A 13,212-nucleotide genomic window follows, 5' to 3' on the forward strand; every position below is an offset into this window, starting at 1 on the left:
CTAGTTCTTTAGATGTATTATTCTCCTTTGTAAATAATTATTTATTTATTATCGATTCGGTATTTTTCCTTTTCTTCTTGACCACAACATGCCGTCATTTCTTTCGTCGCGATTAAATCCTCCCTGGTTCCTTTTATTATTGATTGTGGTTCAGAGAATATACCCATTGGGTTCAAAAGCTTAAGTTTCCTCGTATCTCTCCGAACAACCCATGTGTGCGCCACCTCCATCCATTTGGAATGCCTCATTTGAGCCGCTAGGGACATCACGGGATTTCGACCTCCCGCCATGATGAGCTCGACGTTATTTGAGCTGTCATGTTTATATATATATATATATATATATATATATATATATATATATATATATATATATATATTCTCCTTTCGGCTGCTCCCGTTATGGGTCGCCACAGCGGATCATCCGTATGATCCACATCGTGATTTGGCACATGTTTTACGCCAGATGCCCTTCCTGACGCAACCCTGGTCACCTCTTACGACACAGGGATATGGTACACCTATTTTAACCAGGGTATACACCGGCCCAGTACACTGGTACTCATTTCGCCGACCTCGGAAGGATGACAGGCTGAGTCAACCCCCTGGTGTATTAATTCAGTGGCCCAACGGGGCTTGAACTCAGGACCTTTTGGATTGCAAGCCGCTGCCCTAACCACTGCGCCAACACACCAGGATATATATATATATATATATATATATATATATATATATATATATATATATATATATATATATATATATATATATATATATATATATATATATATATATATATATATATATATATATATATATATATATATGTGTGTGTGTGTTTGAAAAAAAAATATATATATATATATATATATATATATATATGTGTGTGTGTTTGAAAAAAATATATATATATATATATATATATATATATATATGTGTGTGTGTTTGAAAAAAAAAATATATATATATATATATATATATATATATATATATATATATATATATATATATATATATATATATATATATACCAGTTCCATCTAAAAAGTAACGGGACTGAGCCTGCTGTGTGCTCCACTTACACAACTTCAATGAACGGGTTGCGTCACAGTCTTTCGCAACATATATATATATATATATATATATATATATATATATATATATATATATATATATATATATATATATATATATATATATATATATATATATATATATGTATATATATATATATATATATATATATATATATATATATATATATATATATATATATATATATATATATACAGATATATATATATACAGATATATATATATATATATATATATACAGATATATATATATACAGATATATATATATATATATATATACAGATATATATATATATATATATATATATATATATATATATATATATATATATATATATATATATATATACAGATATATATATATATATATATATATATATATATATATATATATATATATATATATATATATATATGTGTGTATATCTATATATATATATATATGAGTGTATATATATATATATACAGATATATATATATACACAAATATATATATATATATATATACAGATATATATATATATATATATATATATATATATATATATATATATATATATACAGATATATATATATATATATATATATATATATATATATATATATATATATACAGATATATATATATATATATATATATATATATATATATATATATATACAGATATATATATATATATACAGATATATATATATATATATATATATATATATATATATATATATATATACAGATATATATATATATATATATATATATATATATATATACAGATATATATATATATATATATATATATATATATATATATATATATATATATATATAAAGATATATATATATATATATATATATATATATATATATATATATATATATATATATATATATATATATATATATATATATATATATATATATATATATGATTTAAGCCTGGTGTTGGCGCAGTGGTTAGGGCAGTGGCTTGGGACCCAAAAGGTCCTGAGTTCAAGCCCCGTTGGGACACTGAATTAATATATGTATGTATATATATATACCAAGTCGAAAACACTAGGGGGTTGACTCAGCCTGCCATCCTTCCGAGGTCGGCGAAATGAGTACCAGTTGTACTGGGCCCGGTGTATGCCCCGGTTAGAATAGGTGTACCATATCCCTGTGTGTCGTAAGAGGCGACCAGGGTTGCGTCAGGAAGGGCATCCGGCGTAAAAACCTATGCCAAATCATTATGCGGAAACAAAACGAATTTCCATACCGGATCGGTCGAGGCCCGGGTTACCAACCACCGCCACCAGTACCGGTGGTCAGCAGGGTACCAGTGGAAATTGTGCTACTGCTGGGCGAAGGAGGAGAAGGAGACGGGGAAGGCAAGTCTGGAGGCAGTGGGAGAGGGGGAAGGGTCGAAGTGTGGAGGTGAGAGTTGGAACTCTTAATGTTGGGACGATGACTGGCAAAGGGCGAGAGTTGGCTGATATGATGGAGAGAAGAAAGGTGGACATACTGTGTGTACAAGAGACCAAGTGGATGGGGAGTAAGGCTAGGAGCATTGGAGGTGGTTTCAAACTGTTCTACCATGGTGTGGATGGGAGGAGAAATGGTGTCGGGGTAATCCTGAAGGAAGATTATGTCAAGAGGGTATTGGAGGTGAGGAGAGTGTCTGACCGAGTGATGAGTGTGAAGTTGGAAATTGAAGGGGTGATGATGAATGTCATCAGTGCATATGCCCCGCATATGGGGTGTGAGATGGAGTATAAAGAAGATTTCTGGAGTGAGTTAGATGAAGTGGTGGAGAGTGTATCCAAGGATGAAAGAGTGGTGATTGGAGCAGATTTCAATGGGCATGTTGGGGAAGGGAATAAAGAGGATGAGGAGGTGATGGGTAGGTACGGTCTCAACAAGAGAAATGTGGAAGGGCAAATGGTGGTAGAGTTTGCAAAAAGAATGGAAATGGCAGTGGTAAATACGTATTTCAAGAAGGAGGAACATAGGGTGACGTACAAGAGTGGAGGAAAGTGCACACAGGTAGAATTCATCTTAAGCAGGAGATGCAACCTGAAAGAGATTAGTGACTGTAAGGTGGTGGCAGTGGAGAGTGTAGCTCGACAGCATCGATTGGTGGTCTGTAGGATGATTTTAGAGGTGAGGTTGAGGAAGAGAGTGAGGGCTGAACCAAGGACCAAATGATGGAAGCTGAAGGAGGATGACTGTTACGTGAAATTTAGGGAGGAGGTGAGACAGGCGTTGGATGGTGGTAAAGATGGGTGGGATGATTGGGCAACGACAGCAGAAGTTGTGAGGGAGATAGCTAGGAAGGTACTTGGTGTGACATCTGGACAGAGAAAGGAAGATAAGGAGACTTGGTGGTGGAATGAGGAAGTACAGGAAAGTATAAGGAAGAAGGGGTTGGCGAAAAAGAAGTGGGATAGTCAGAGAGATGAAGAAAGTAGGCAGGAGTACAAGGAGTGGCGGCGAAAGGCAAAAAGAGAAGTGGCAAAGGCCAAGGAAAAGGCATATGACGAGCTGTATGAGAAGTTGGATACAAAAGAAGGGGAAAAGGATTTATACCGATTGGCAAGACAGAGGGACCGAGCTGGGAAGGATGTGCTGCAGGTTAGGGTGATAAAGGACGTAAATGGGAATGTGCTGACGAGTGAGGAGAGTGTTTTGAGAAGGTGGATGGAGTACTTTGAGGAGCTGATGAATGAAGAAAATGAGAGAGAGAGAGAGAAGGTTGGAAGAGGTGGAGATAGTGAATCTGGAAGTGGGGTGGATCAGTAAGGATGAAGTGAGGACTGCTATGAAGAAGATGAAAAGTGGAAAGGCGGTTGGCTCAAATGGTATACCAGGGGAGGCATGGAAGTTGTTAGGAGAGATGGCAGTGGGGTTGTTTACCAGATTGTTTAATAAAGTCTTGGAAAGTGAGAGGATGCCAGAGGAGTGGAGATTAAGTGTACTGGTTCCAATTTTCAAGAATAAGGGTGATGTGCAGAGCTGTGGAAATTACAGAGGGATAAAGTTGTTAAGCCATTCCATGAAGTTGTGGGAAAGAGTCATGGAAGCTCGGTTGAGAGGAGAGGTGACGATCTGTGAGCAGCAATATGGGTTTATGCCAGGAAAGAGCACCACTGATGCGATGTTTGCTTTGAGAATGTTGCTGGAGAAGTACAGGGAAGGCCAGAAGGAGTTACATTGTGTGTTTGTGGATTTAGAGAAAGCTTATGATAGGGTGCCAAGAGAGGAGTTGTGGAATTGTATGAGGAAGTCGGGAGTGGTGGAGAAGTATGTGAGGATCGTGCAGGATATGTATGAGGAGAGTGTGACAGCGGTGAGGTGTGCAGTAGGAATGACGGACCGGTTTAAGGTAAAAGTGGGATTGCACCAAGGATCGACTCTGAGCCCTTTCCTGTTTGCAATGGTGATGGACAGGTTGACGGACGAGATCAGACTGGAGTCCCCATGGACTATGATGTTCGCGGATGACATCATAATCTGTAGGGAGAGTAGGGAGCAGGCTGAGGCGAGCCTCGAGCGGTGGAGGTACGCACTGGAGAGAAGGGGTATGATAGTCAGTCGGAGTAAAACGGAGTACATGTGCGTAAATGAGAGGGAGGGTGGTGGTATGGTGCGGTTGCAAAGAGTTGAGGTGGGGAAGGTGGATTGGTTTAAATACTTGGGATCAACTGTCCAAAGTAACGGAGAGTGTGGGAGAGAAGTGAAAAAGAGAGTGCAGGCAGGATGGAGTAGGTGGAGAAGAGTTGCAGGAGTGATTTGTGACAGAAGGGTAGCTGCAAGAGTGAAGGGGAAAGTATATAAGACGGTAGTGAGACCAGCTATGTTGTATGGTTTGGAGGCGGTGGAACTAACAATAAGACAGGAAGCGGAGCTGGAGGTGGCAGAGTTAAAGATGCTGCGATTTTCGTTGGGAGTGACGAGGATGGATAGTATAAGAAATGAGTATATTAGAGGGACAGCGTAGGTAGGACGGTTTGGAGACAAAGTGAGAGAGGCGAGATTGAGATGGTTTGGACATGTGCACAGGAGGGAAGCGGAGTATATCGGGAGAAGGATGTTGAAGATGGAGCCGCCAGGCAGGAGGAGAAGAGGAAGGCCAAAGAAGAGATTCATGGATACGGTGAGGGCGGACATGCGGGTGGTTGGAGTGTCAATGGAAGATGTTGAGGATAGAGCGAAATGGAGACGGTTGATCCGCTGTGGCGACCCCTAACGGGAGCAAGCCGAAAGAGGAAGAAGATATATATATATATATATATATATATATATATATATATATATATATATATATATATATATATATATATATATATATATATATATATATATATATATATATATATATGATTGGTGATGGTTGACTGTGCTCATTGTGTGATTTTTTTACAGGTCGTGATTTACACGTTGTCGAGTGTGAGTCGTCGCGCTATGAGTCGTGAGCAGAGAGCCAAGCTGAAGTTTCTTGCCAAGCTTGGCAAAACACCTTAGGAATCCTTCACAATGCTGCAGCAAGTCTACGGGGAAGAATCAATGTTACGTACACGTGCATTTGAATGGCACAAGAGGTGCAAAGAGGGAGGGGAGGAGGTTGATGACGATCCACGGTCTGGAAGACCTTCAACGAGCAGAACGGCAAACAACATCGAGCGTGTGAAGCAGATGGTGCGAGCAGATCATTGACTCAGGGTGCGGATGATTGCTGAGGAACATCAACATCAACAAGGACACTGTCTGGAGCATCATCACTGAAAATCTCGAAATGCGCAAGGTAGGTGCAAAGATTGTCCCTGATGAGGATTTTTCACCCAACCTCGTAGTGATCGTTGTAGAATTCTTGCGTTGTTGTGGAATCTTATTTCCCTTGCAGGGTTTAACGTCTAGCCGACTCGGTTTTAAATGTATCGTGTTCCTGTTCCCTCGTACGCTTCACACAATGAACTTGAGAACCCCCATTTCATGCAATATTATTTGGTTCTATTTTATATATTCTTACTTAAACATTAACCGTTAAACCAACCCGATTAATTCACTTCCCACAACGTGAAAGTACATTACATGAGTGAGTTTTATTACTTGGTACTTGGTCAGTCCCAAGGAGTACAAGCCACTGAGATGCTATACATCACACATGCTTGCACTAAAACAAGATTACAATTTCTGGTATTTATATGCTTTACATGGGAGAGTGGTAGGGGCTGTTAACTCTAACTGCATACGTGTCTTCTAGGTGAGAAGCACATGATGTAATTACGGCAAAAGTTTGCTGTTATCAGCCCAGGTCACATTGTTTCAGAGCAAGACATTGTTTTTTTTTATCAACATTTCGGGCAAAAGACTCTTGGCTAAAGGGAAGCATAACTGACATCCAATTCGACTCATAGCATATAAATTAAATTTATAAAACACCAGCACAATTACAATTTAGAATACATTAATATAATTATTTCTTCCACAGTTCCCCCATGTTTTCCTTATTAGGAAAATTTGAATAATTATATTACACATGATTAACATATGCCATTTCTGAAGGGGAAAAGATATTCATCACTCAAGTTCAATCAACAATGGCAGCGAGTGCTCATATCAGAAAAGTGAGTATGTTTCCATTTAATTTCTGGCCTGTTCATCAGCATGTGTCACACATTGAAAAACATGCTCCCCGCAATCAGAATATAAACAGGTCAGGGTGTAGATAGAGCACCCAACGGGAAATACAGTCGAAGCACTCCTTGAGCTGAAGAGAAGGTAGATGTTGGCAAGTACGAGTTTGGCCTGACACTGGGTTCAAGGAGACGAAAAGGACTCGAGAGGTGAACAGAGATCCAGCCCCAACAGAGCCTGGGGCTTTGCAGCAGCAGTTTGTGCAATCACGTTTGATTCACCAAGCGAGCTGTCCATGTTAAATGCAGTCGCGGTGGCAGCACGAGCCCCCATTTGCACCATTGAACACATGTTGCAGAGGACTCGCCGTGTGGACCTCCAGGGCCTTCGTTGAGCATTGAAGCAACCACAGCAAGTTCACGATGTATTTGCGGAGCAGCAATCGAGAGTGTGGCTGATGACATTCCTCCAGGCAGGCACCACACAATGCCGACGTTAAGACTTTGCTCAACCTTCTCCTCAGTGGGTTTTTCTTTTCTTTCTTTTTTTCACATTGCTCATCTTATCTCCTCAGGAAGGGGGTAGTTTCATGATCACGTGTTGAATGCCCAATCACCCAAATTTGGGTTCTCCCCATCGTCCCATCTTTCGGTGGAAGTTCTTCCCAAAGCTTCACTAGACGAAATTGTACATTGCATAGTTCAACAGCGCTCAACACTCCAAAACAAACAAAATCAAGGTTACACATCGATTAAACATGTCATCATGTAAACGTCATGGGCTCATGTATCTCAACAAGACTGACAGGTTCTTGCAGAAGCATTCAACTTGAATTATCAATATTTTATCTCTTTCCTTATTATTTCCCTAAATGACAATTAAAATACACAGAAATCTCAGTTGCATGTGTATACTCAAACATTTATCTCATTTGCTATTTCCATGGAGAAAAAGCAACAGTCTTTATCAGGGTTCCAATTTGCAATCAATAATTTTTTCACCAAAAGTATTCCATCATCTATACAAAAATATAAAAGTAAGCTACTTCTTTCGAGTACCGAATCCAAAGCGATTCGATTTTGCACAGTTACCATTTTAACATTCATATCTGCTAAACAATTTACAGTTTCATTCACAAGTGGTTCCAGAGCAACTTCCATTATATTATCTTGATTCAAATCTCAGTAACTCTTTCCTATCCTCAATTAACAGATGAACAAGGTCCATAGGTAAAAGGATTCTCAATTGTAATTTCAAAACAAAAGTTCATTTCAATTTTAACCAAGAGAAACATGATGGTTCATTCTCAATGAGTTTTTTTATTTTATTAGCTTAGTCTGAAAGTAACGAACACAGTTACTGCACAACCCCCATTGATTGCTTACTGTTCCCCATGTTTATGCATGTGACAACAAAACCTAGTGCATACAAACATTATCATGAGTATCACTTGTTGGTCCTTTTTGACCATAAGATTATCCCCATCACTATCATTACAGGTCAAAAACAAAACACACCTGTGTGCAAGGTTATCATAATTCACAAAATAAATTCCCATGATAATTCAAAGCTAAGTTGCACATTCCTACCTTAATTCACAGGAGTAATTAAACAAGAGTAGCATGGCTATCATCATCGTCACAGAGTGATTCTTTTGAAAGTCTTTCACGGACTCTCAGCTGTGCAAACCCCCCATTTGAGAGTTCCACTCCGCTCGGCCATGACATTTTGTTGCCATGACATGACATCTTCGAAACAAAAACTTTGATAACCTTGTTACAAGACACGAAAATTTCCCAAACAGTTTAATCAACACCAAAGGCTAACATTGTTTAATTAACTTGGTGAGCCTCCATTTCTTTTTTTTTTTTACCAATGAAATATCTCGGAAAATAATGTTTAACCAATCTCCATCATCACTTCAGAATTTCCATCAACATTTAAATCTCTGACATTATCCATCTATCCACTTCTCTCTCACCAAAACAGCAATATGCTGCCATTTTCCAACTCACATACATAAACCATCTATCACTTCCTCTGACCTTCTCAATTACTAATCCATTTCCTTTATCAAAACAAAAAAATACAGTTTAAACAGTTGTACAAAAATTGTCAAATCATTTGTCAAATTTTGCTCAAACAGCTTTTTGGTCTTTTATTATTATTTTAAACAGTCACAATAAAATATTTTCTTTTAAAATTAATAATTCAAAAATAAAATCTTCAGTGTCTATCCAATTAAATCTTCGAATTTACCTTGACTGAATCGATCAAAGGGTTACACTGGGTTGTTTGCCATTGCCTTCCCAGCAGTAGTTTGGACAGGAATTTGTCTTTAACATATACATGAACGAATGTCATCTATCAACTTTAACATTCTCAGACTAATAAAACAGTACGCCTAGTTCAACGTCCATCCGAGGGCATCATCTATATCTGTGAATCGCCCTACGTGCTAAACATCATCAAATCATTTAAAAATCATTCCAAATCATGTTTCTACATTTAAATCACATCTTTTAAGTACAATTGGTTATTATTATTATTATTATTATTATTATTATTATTATTATTATTATAACAGGTATTCAAATGATGCTCCGAGGAGAGCATCCATTTATCATGAATGCAACGTACAGTGTTCAAAGCCAAAACAGCATACAAAGTTAATGAAACAGTGAGAAAGCCATTTCAAAGAGATTCATGACCTTGGGTTTTTTATCAGCACCAAACCACGAACAGCCAGGCTGCCTTAACTCTCTGCCTGAAGTTTCTTTCGTTGTTAAAAGTATTACACTAACTTTACACTAACTCGGTCACTTGGACCCATGGCCCACTTTGGCCGACTACTTCAGTGCCCAGGGTGGCCTCCACTCAGTACGCATATTTCACCAGCCACGCTCCCAGCCGCTCAACCACAGCACAAGCACAAACCACAGGGGGTTCTCACACACAATCTCCAAACTCCGTCACACATGCATTCCCAAAATTTCAAAGCCAGAATCCACAATAGAGCATGTTTCATTGCAGTGAAATCTATTGGATTCATACACGTTCCGTTTCTCCACTCACTCAGCACCACATGCAGATCAATGCAAATCAGTGTGCATACAAAGGTAACTTTCGTAAGGTAACTCCTTACGAATCTGTAACACCTCCACACAATATAATACAACAGCCTCACAGCAAGCCAACCTCCAGTGAGTACATTAAAGTACATTAAACAGAAATACAAACAGGTAACTCATAACTCTTACAAACTCTTACAAACAGGGAACTTATAATAACTCTATTTCCCACTTTACCATTGTCCTTTCTAACCCTATCTCGGCCTCTCTCAGCTGCTGCCCCTCGGCCTCTCTCAGCCGGTCGTCCTCGGCCTCTCTCAGCTGGTCCGTATCAATGCAAACATATATCTTGCGCGTGTCCTCGGCCTCTCTCAGCCGGTCTGTGGCATGTCGCTTTGTCAAGCCCATTTATTACTCCTCTGGCTCCTCGTCGAGCCTCTTCTTGCACTATGCCATCATCTGACTCCTCTTCTCCTCCAGCACTTTTATAAAACAACTACAGTACTTATCGTTTACTTTAAAACGGACTCTCTCCACAGGATCCTCTTTTTTCTCTTAATAAAATTCTCTGACATGTACTCTCTGTTCGAGAATGCGTTACCCACTAAGACAGCTCAGCATCGAGGAATGCTCTCTGCTTACCTTCGCTCAAGCACTTGCCGTTCCTTCAGGGACTGCCTCCAGCAGATTCAGCCTCTCCGGTCACGGCACCAACTGATGAGGATTTTTCACCCAACCTCGTAGTGATCGTTGTAGAATTCTTGCGTTGTTGTGGAATCTTATTTCCCTTGCAGGGTTTAACGTCTAGCCGACTCGGTTTTAAATGTATCGTGTTCCTGTTCCCTCGTACACTTCACACAATGAACTTGAGAACCCCCATTTCATGCAATATTATTTGGTTCTATTTTATTTATTCTTACTTAAACATTAACCGTTAAACCAACCTGGTTAATTCACTTCCCACAACGTGAAAGTACATTACATCAGAGAGTTTTATTATTACTTGGTACTTGGTCAGTCCCAAGGAGTACAAGCCACTGAGATGCTATACATCACACATGCTTGCACTAAAACAAGATTACAATTTCTGGTATTTATATGCTTTACATGGGAGAGTGGTAGGGGCTGTTAACTCTAACTGCATAGTGTCTTCTTGGTGAGAAGCACATGATGTAATTATGGCAAAAGTTTGCTGTTATCAGCCCAGGTCACATTGTTTCATAGCAAGACATTCTTTTTTTTTATCAACATATAGGGCAAAAGACTCTTGGCGAAAGGGAAGCATAACTGACATCCAATTTGACTCATAGCATAGAAATTAAATTTATAAAACACCAGTACAATTACAATTTAGAATATATTAATATAATTATTTCTTCCACATCCCCAAGCTGTTGTCCGAGGACCAGAAACAGCAAAGAGTCACTGTCTGTCAAGACATTATCGAGCGCCTCGAGAACGATCGAGACCTGCTCGGGACAGTCATTACTGGCGATGAATCGTGGATATTCAAATACGATCCTGAGACCAAACGGCAGAGTTGTCAGTGGAAAAGTCTGGCATCACCAAGACCAAAGAAAGCAAGAATGTCGAAGTTGAAGGTCAAGGTGATGTTCATCAAGTTTTTTGACATCAAGGGCGCCGTCCACTTCGAGTTTCTACCAAAGGGTCAAACAGTGAATCAGTACGTGTACAAGGAGATCTTCTGGCGCCTCATGAGATCCGTCCAGGACAGAGGATGGATCTGTGGGAGAACAATGCCTGGGTGCTCCACCATAACAACGCCCCTGCTCACAGTGCCTTGAGCATCCGACAGATTCTGGCAGAGAGGAACGTGCCAACTCTGGAGCAACCCCCGTATTCGCCAGACTTGGCCCCTTGTCATTTTTTCCTATTCCCCAAGCTCAAGGGGATGATCAAGGGGACCCGATTTCCTGATGTGGAGGCCATCAAAAGGGCCGTGATGACATAGCTCAGGAGGATTCCAGAAGAAGCCTTCCCGGGGTGCATCGAAGCATGGAAGAAGAGGATGGACAAGTTTGTGAGACTGGAGGGAAACTATTTTAAAGGGGACAAGCTGTGATTTCATTATATTTTTGGGAATAAAATTTCGGTGAAGTCAGTCCCGTTACTTTTTCGACGGACCTCGTACATATATATATATATATATATATATATATATATATATATATATATATATATGTGTGTGTGTGTGTGTGTGTGTGTGTGTGTGTGTGTGTGTGTGTGTGTGTGTGTGTGTGTGTGTGTGTGTGTGTGTGTGTGTGTGTGTGTATATATATATATATATATATATATATATATATATATATATATATATATATATGTATATGTGTGTGTGTGTATATATATATATATATATATATATATATATATATATATATATATATATATATGTGTGTATATATATATATATATATATATATATATATATATATATATATATATATATATATATATATATATATATATATGTATGTGTGTGTATATATTTATAAATATATATGTTTGTATATGTATATATTGTTACGAATTTGGGAATTCAATTGCACACAACATTCAGGTTCCTTTAGTCAGTTATGTCGATAAGTGCTTGTTCCCTAGATAGTTCACCTTCCATTGTTTAATGGGCAGAAATCGATTAATTGCGCTGCAAGATTCAATTTAATAGTTAGGGAGCGATCATAACACAATGGAGACGCCCTCCCCCTCTTCTGCGATGAGGAAGAAGAGCCCTCCCATCCCGTGATTCATGACGTCAACAACTCCCTCCCACCCGTGGTTGAGCGGGGGATGGAGCACGAGGGCATGAGTCATGCCGGGAGCGGGGGAGGGGCGGATAGGAATAAAAAAAGGGATACTCTGCTTTGTTTGGGCTGGCTTTTCAGTCGAGCTTCGGCTTCTGCTTGGCTTGGGTTAGGGTAGAGGCTTTTTGAAGGCTTTCTGCTTTGGCATGGCTTTTCGTAAGCTTTTTACTTCGACTTGGCTTTTAGCAGGCCTTTGGATTCTGCTTGGCGAGGGTTGAGACTTTTGTTCAGTGAGCTTCGGTTCTGCTTGGCGAGGTGGAGGCTTTTTGGAGAGCTTTTTGCTTCGGCTTGGCTTTTCAGCAGACCTTCGGGTTCTGCTCGGCTCGGAGTTCTTGGTTCGTGTTGAGAGAGGCTTTGTTCATCGGAAGAGAGTTGAGCTGGTTGCTCAGCTCGGAGTTCTTGGTTCGTGTTGTGAGAGGGTTTGTTCATCGGAAGATAGTTGAGCTGGTTACTCGGCTGGCTCTTCTTGGTTCGTGGAGCTCTTTGTTCTCCGCTTGGTTCCCGGCTTGGTGCGACTCATCGGCCTCATCTTGGAGGTGGTTCTTCGAGATAGCGACGCATCGATGGGAAGGATCGGCGCCTCGTCTCACCAGCATGTGTTCGGAAG

The 13,212-nt window shown here is 39.3% G+C and overlaps 1 protein-coding gene across 1 annotated transcript in view; it reads left to right on the top strand.

Moving 5' to 3' along the window:
• The window catches only part of LOC147031757 (catenin delta-2-like), a 189,196-nt gene that overhangs the window by 25,998 nt on the left and 149,986 nt on the right, over positions 1-13,212 (top strand). Inside the window, exon 2 of the mRNA XM_085867143.1 lies at positions 5,498-5,876. Coding sequence (XP_085723269.1) covers positions 5,868-5,876 — 9 coding nt within the window. The 5' untranslated portion in view covers positions 5,498-5,867. The remainder of the gene's footprint in view (positions 1-5,497; positions 5,877-13,212) is intronic.

The sequence above is a fragment of the Eptatretus burgeri genome, chromosome 2, assembly GCF_056783735.1.
Source record: "Eptatretus burgeri isolate ZD-2024b chromosome 2, Ebu_testis_v1, whole genome shotgun sequence".
Lineage (NCBI taxonomy): Eukaryota > Metazoa > Chordata > Myxini > Myxiniformes > Myxinidae > Eptatretus > Eptatretus burgeri.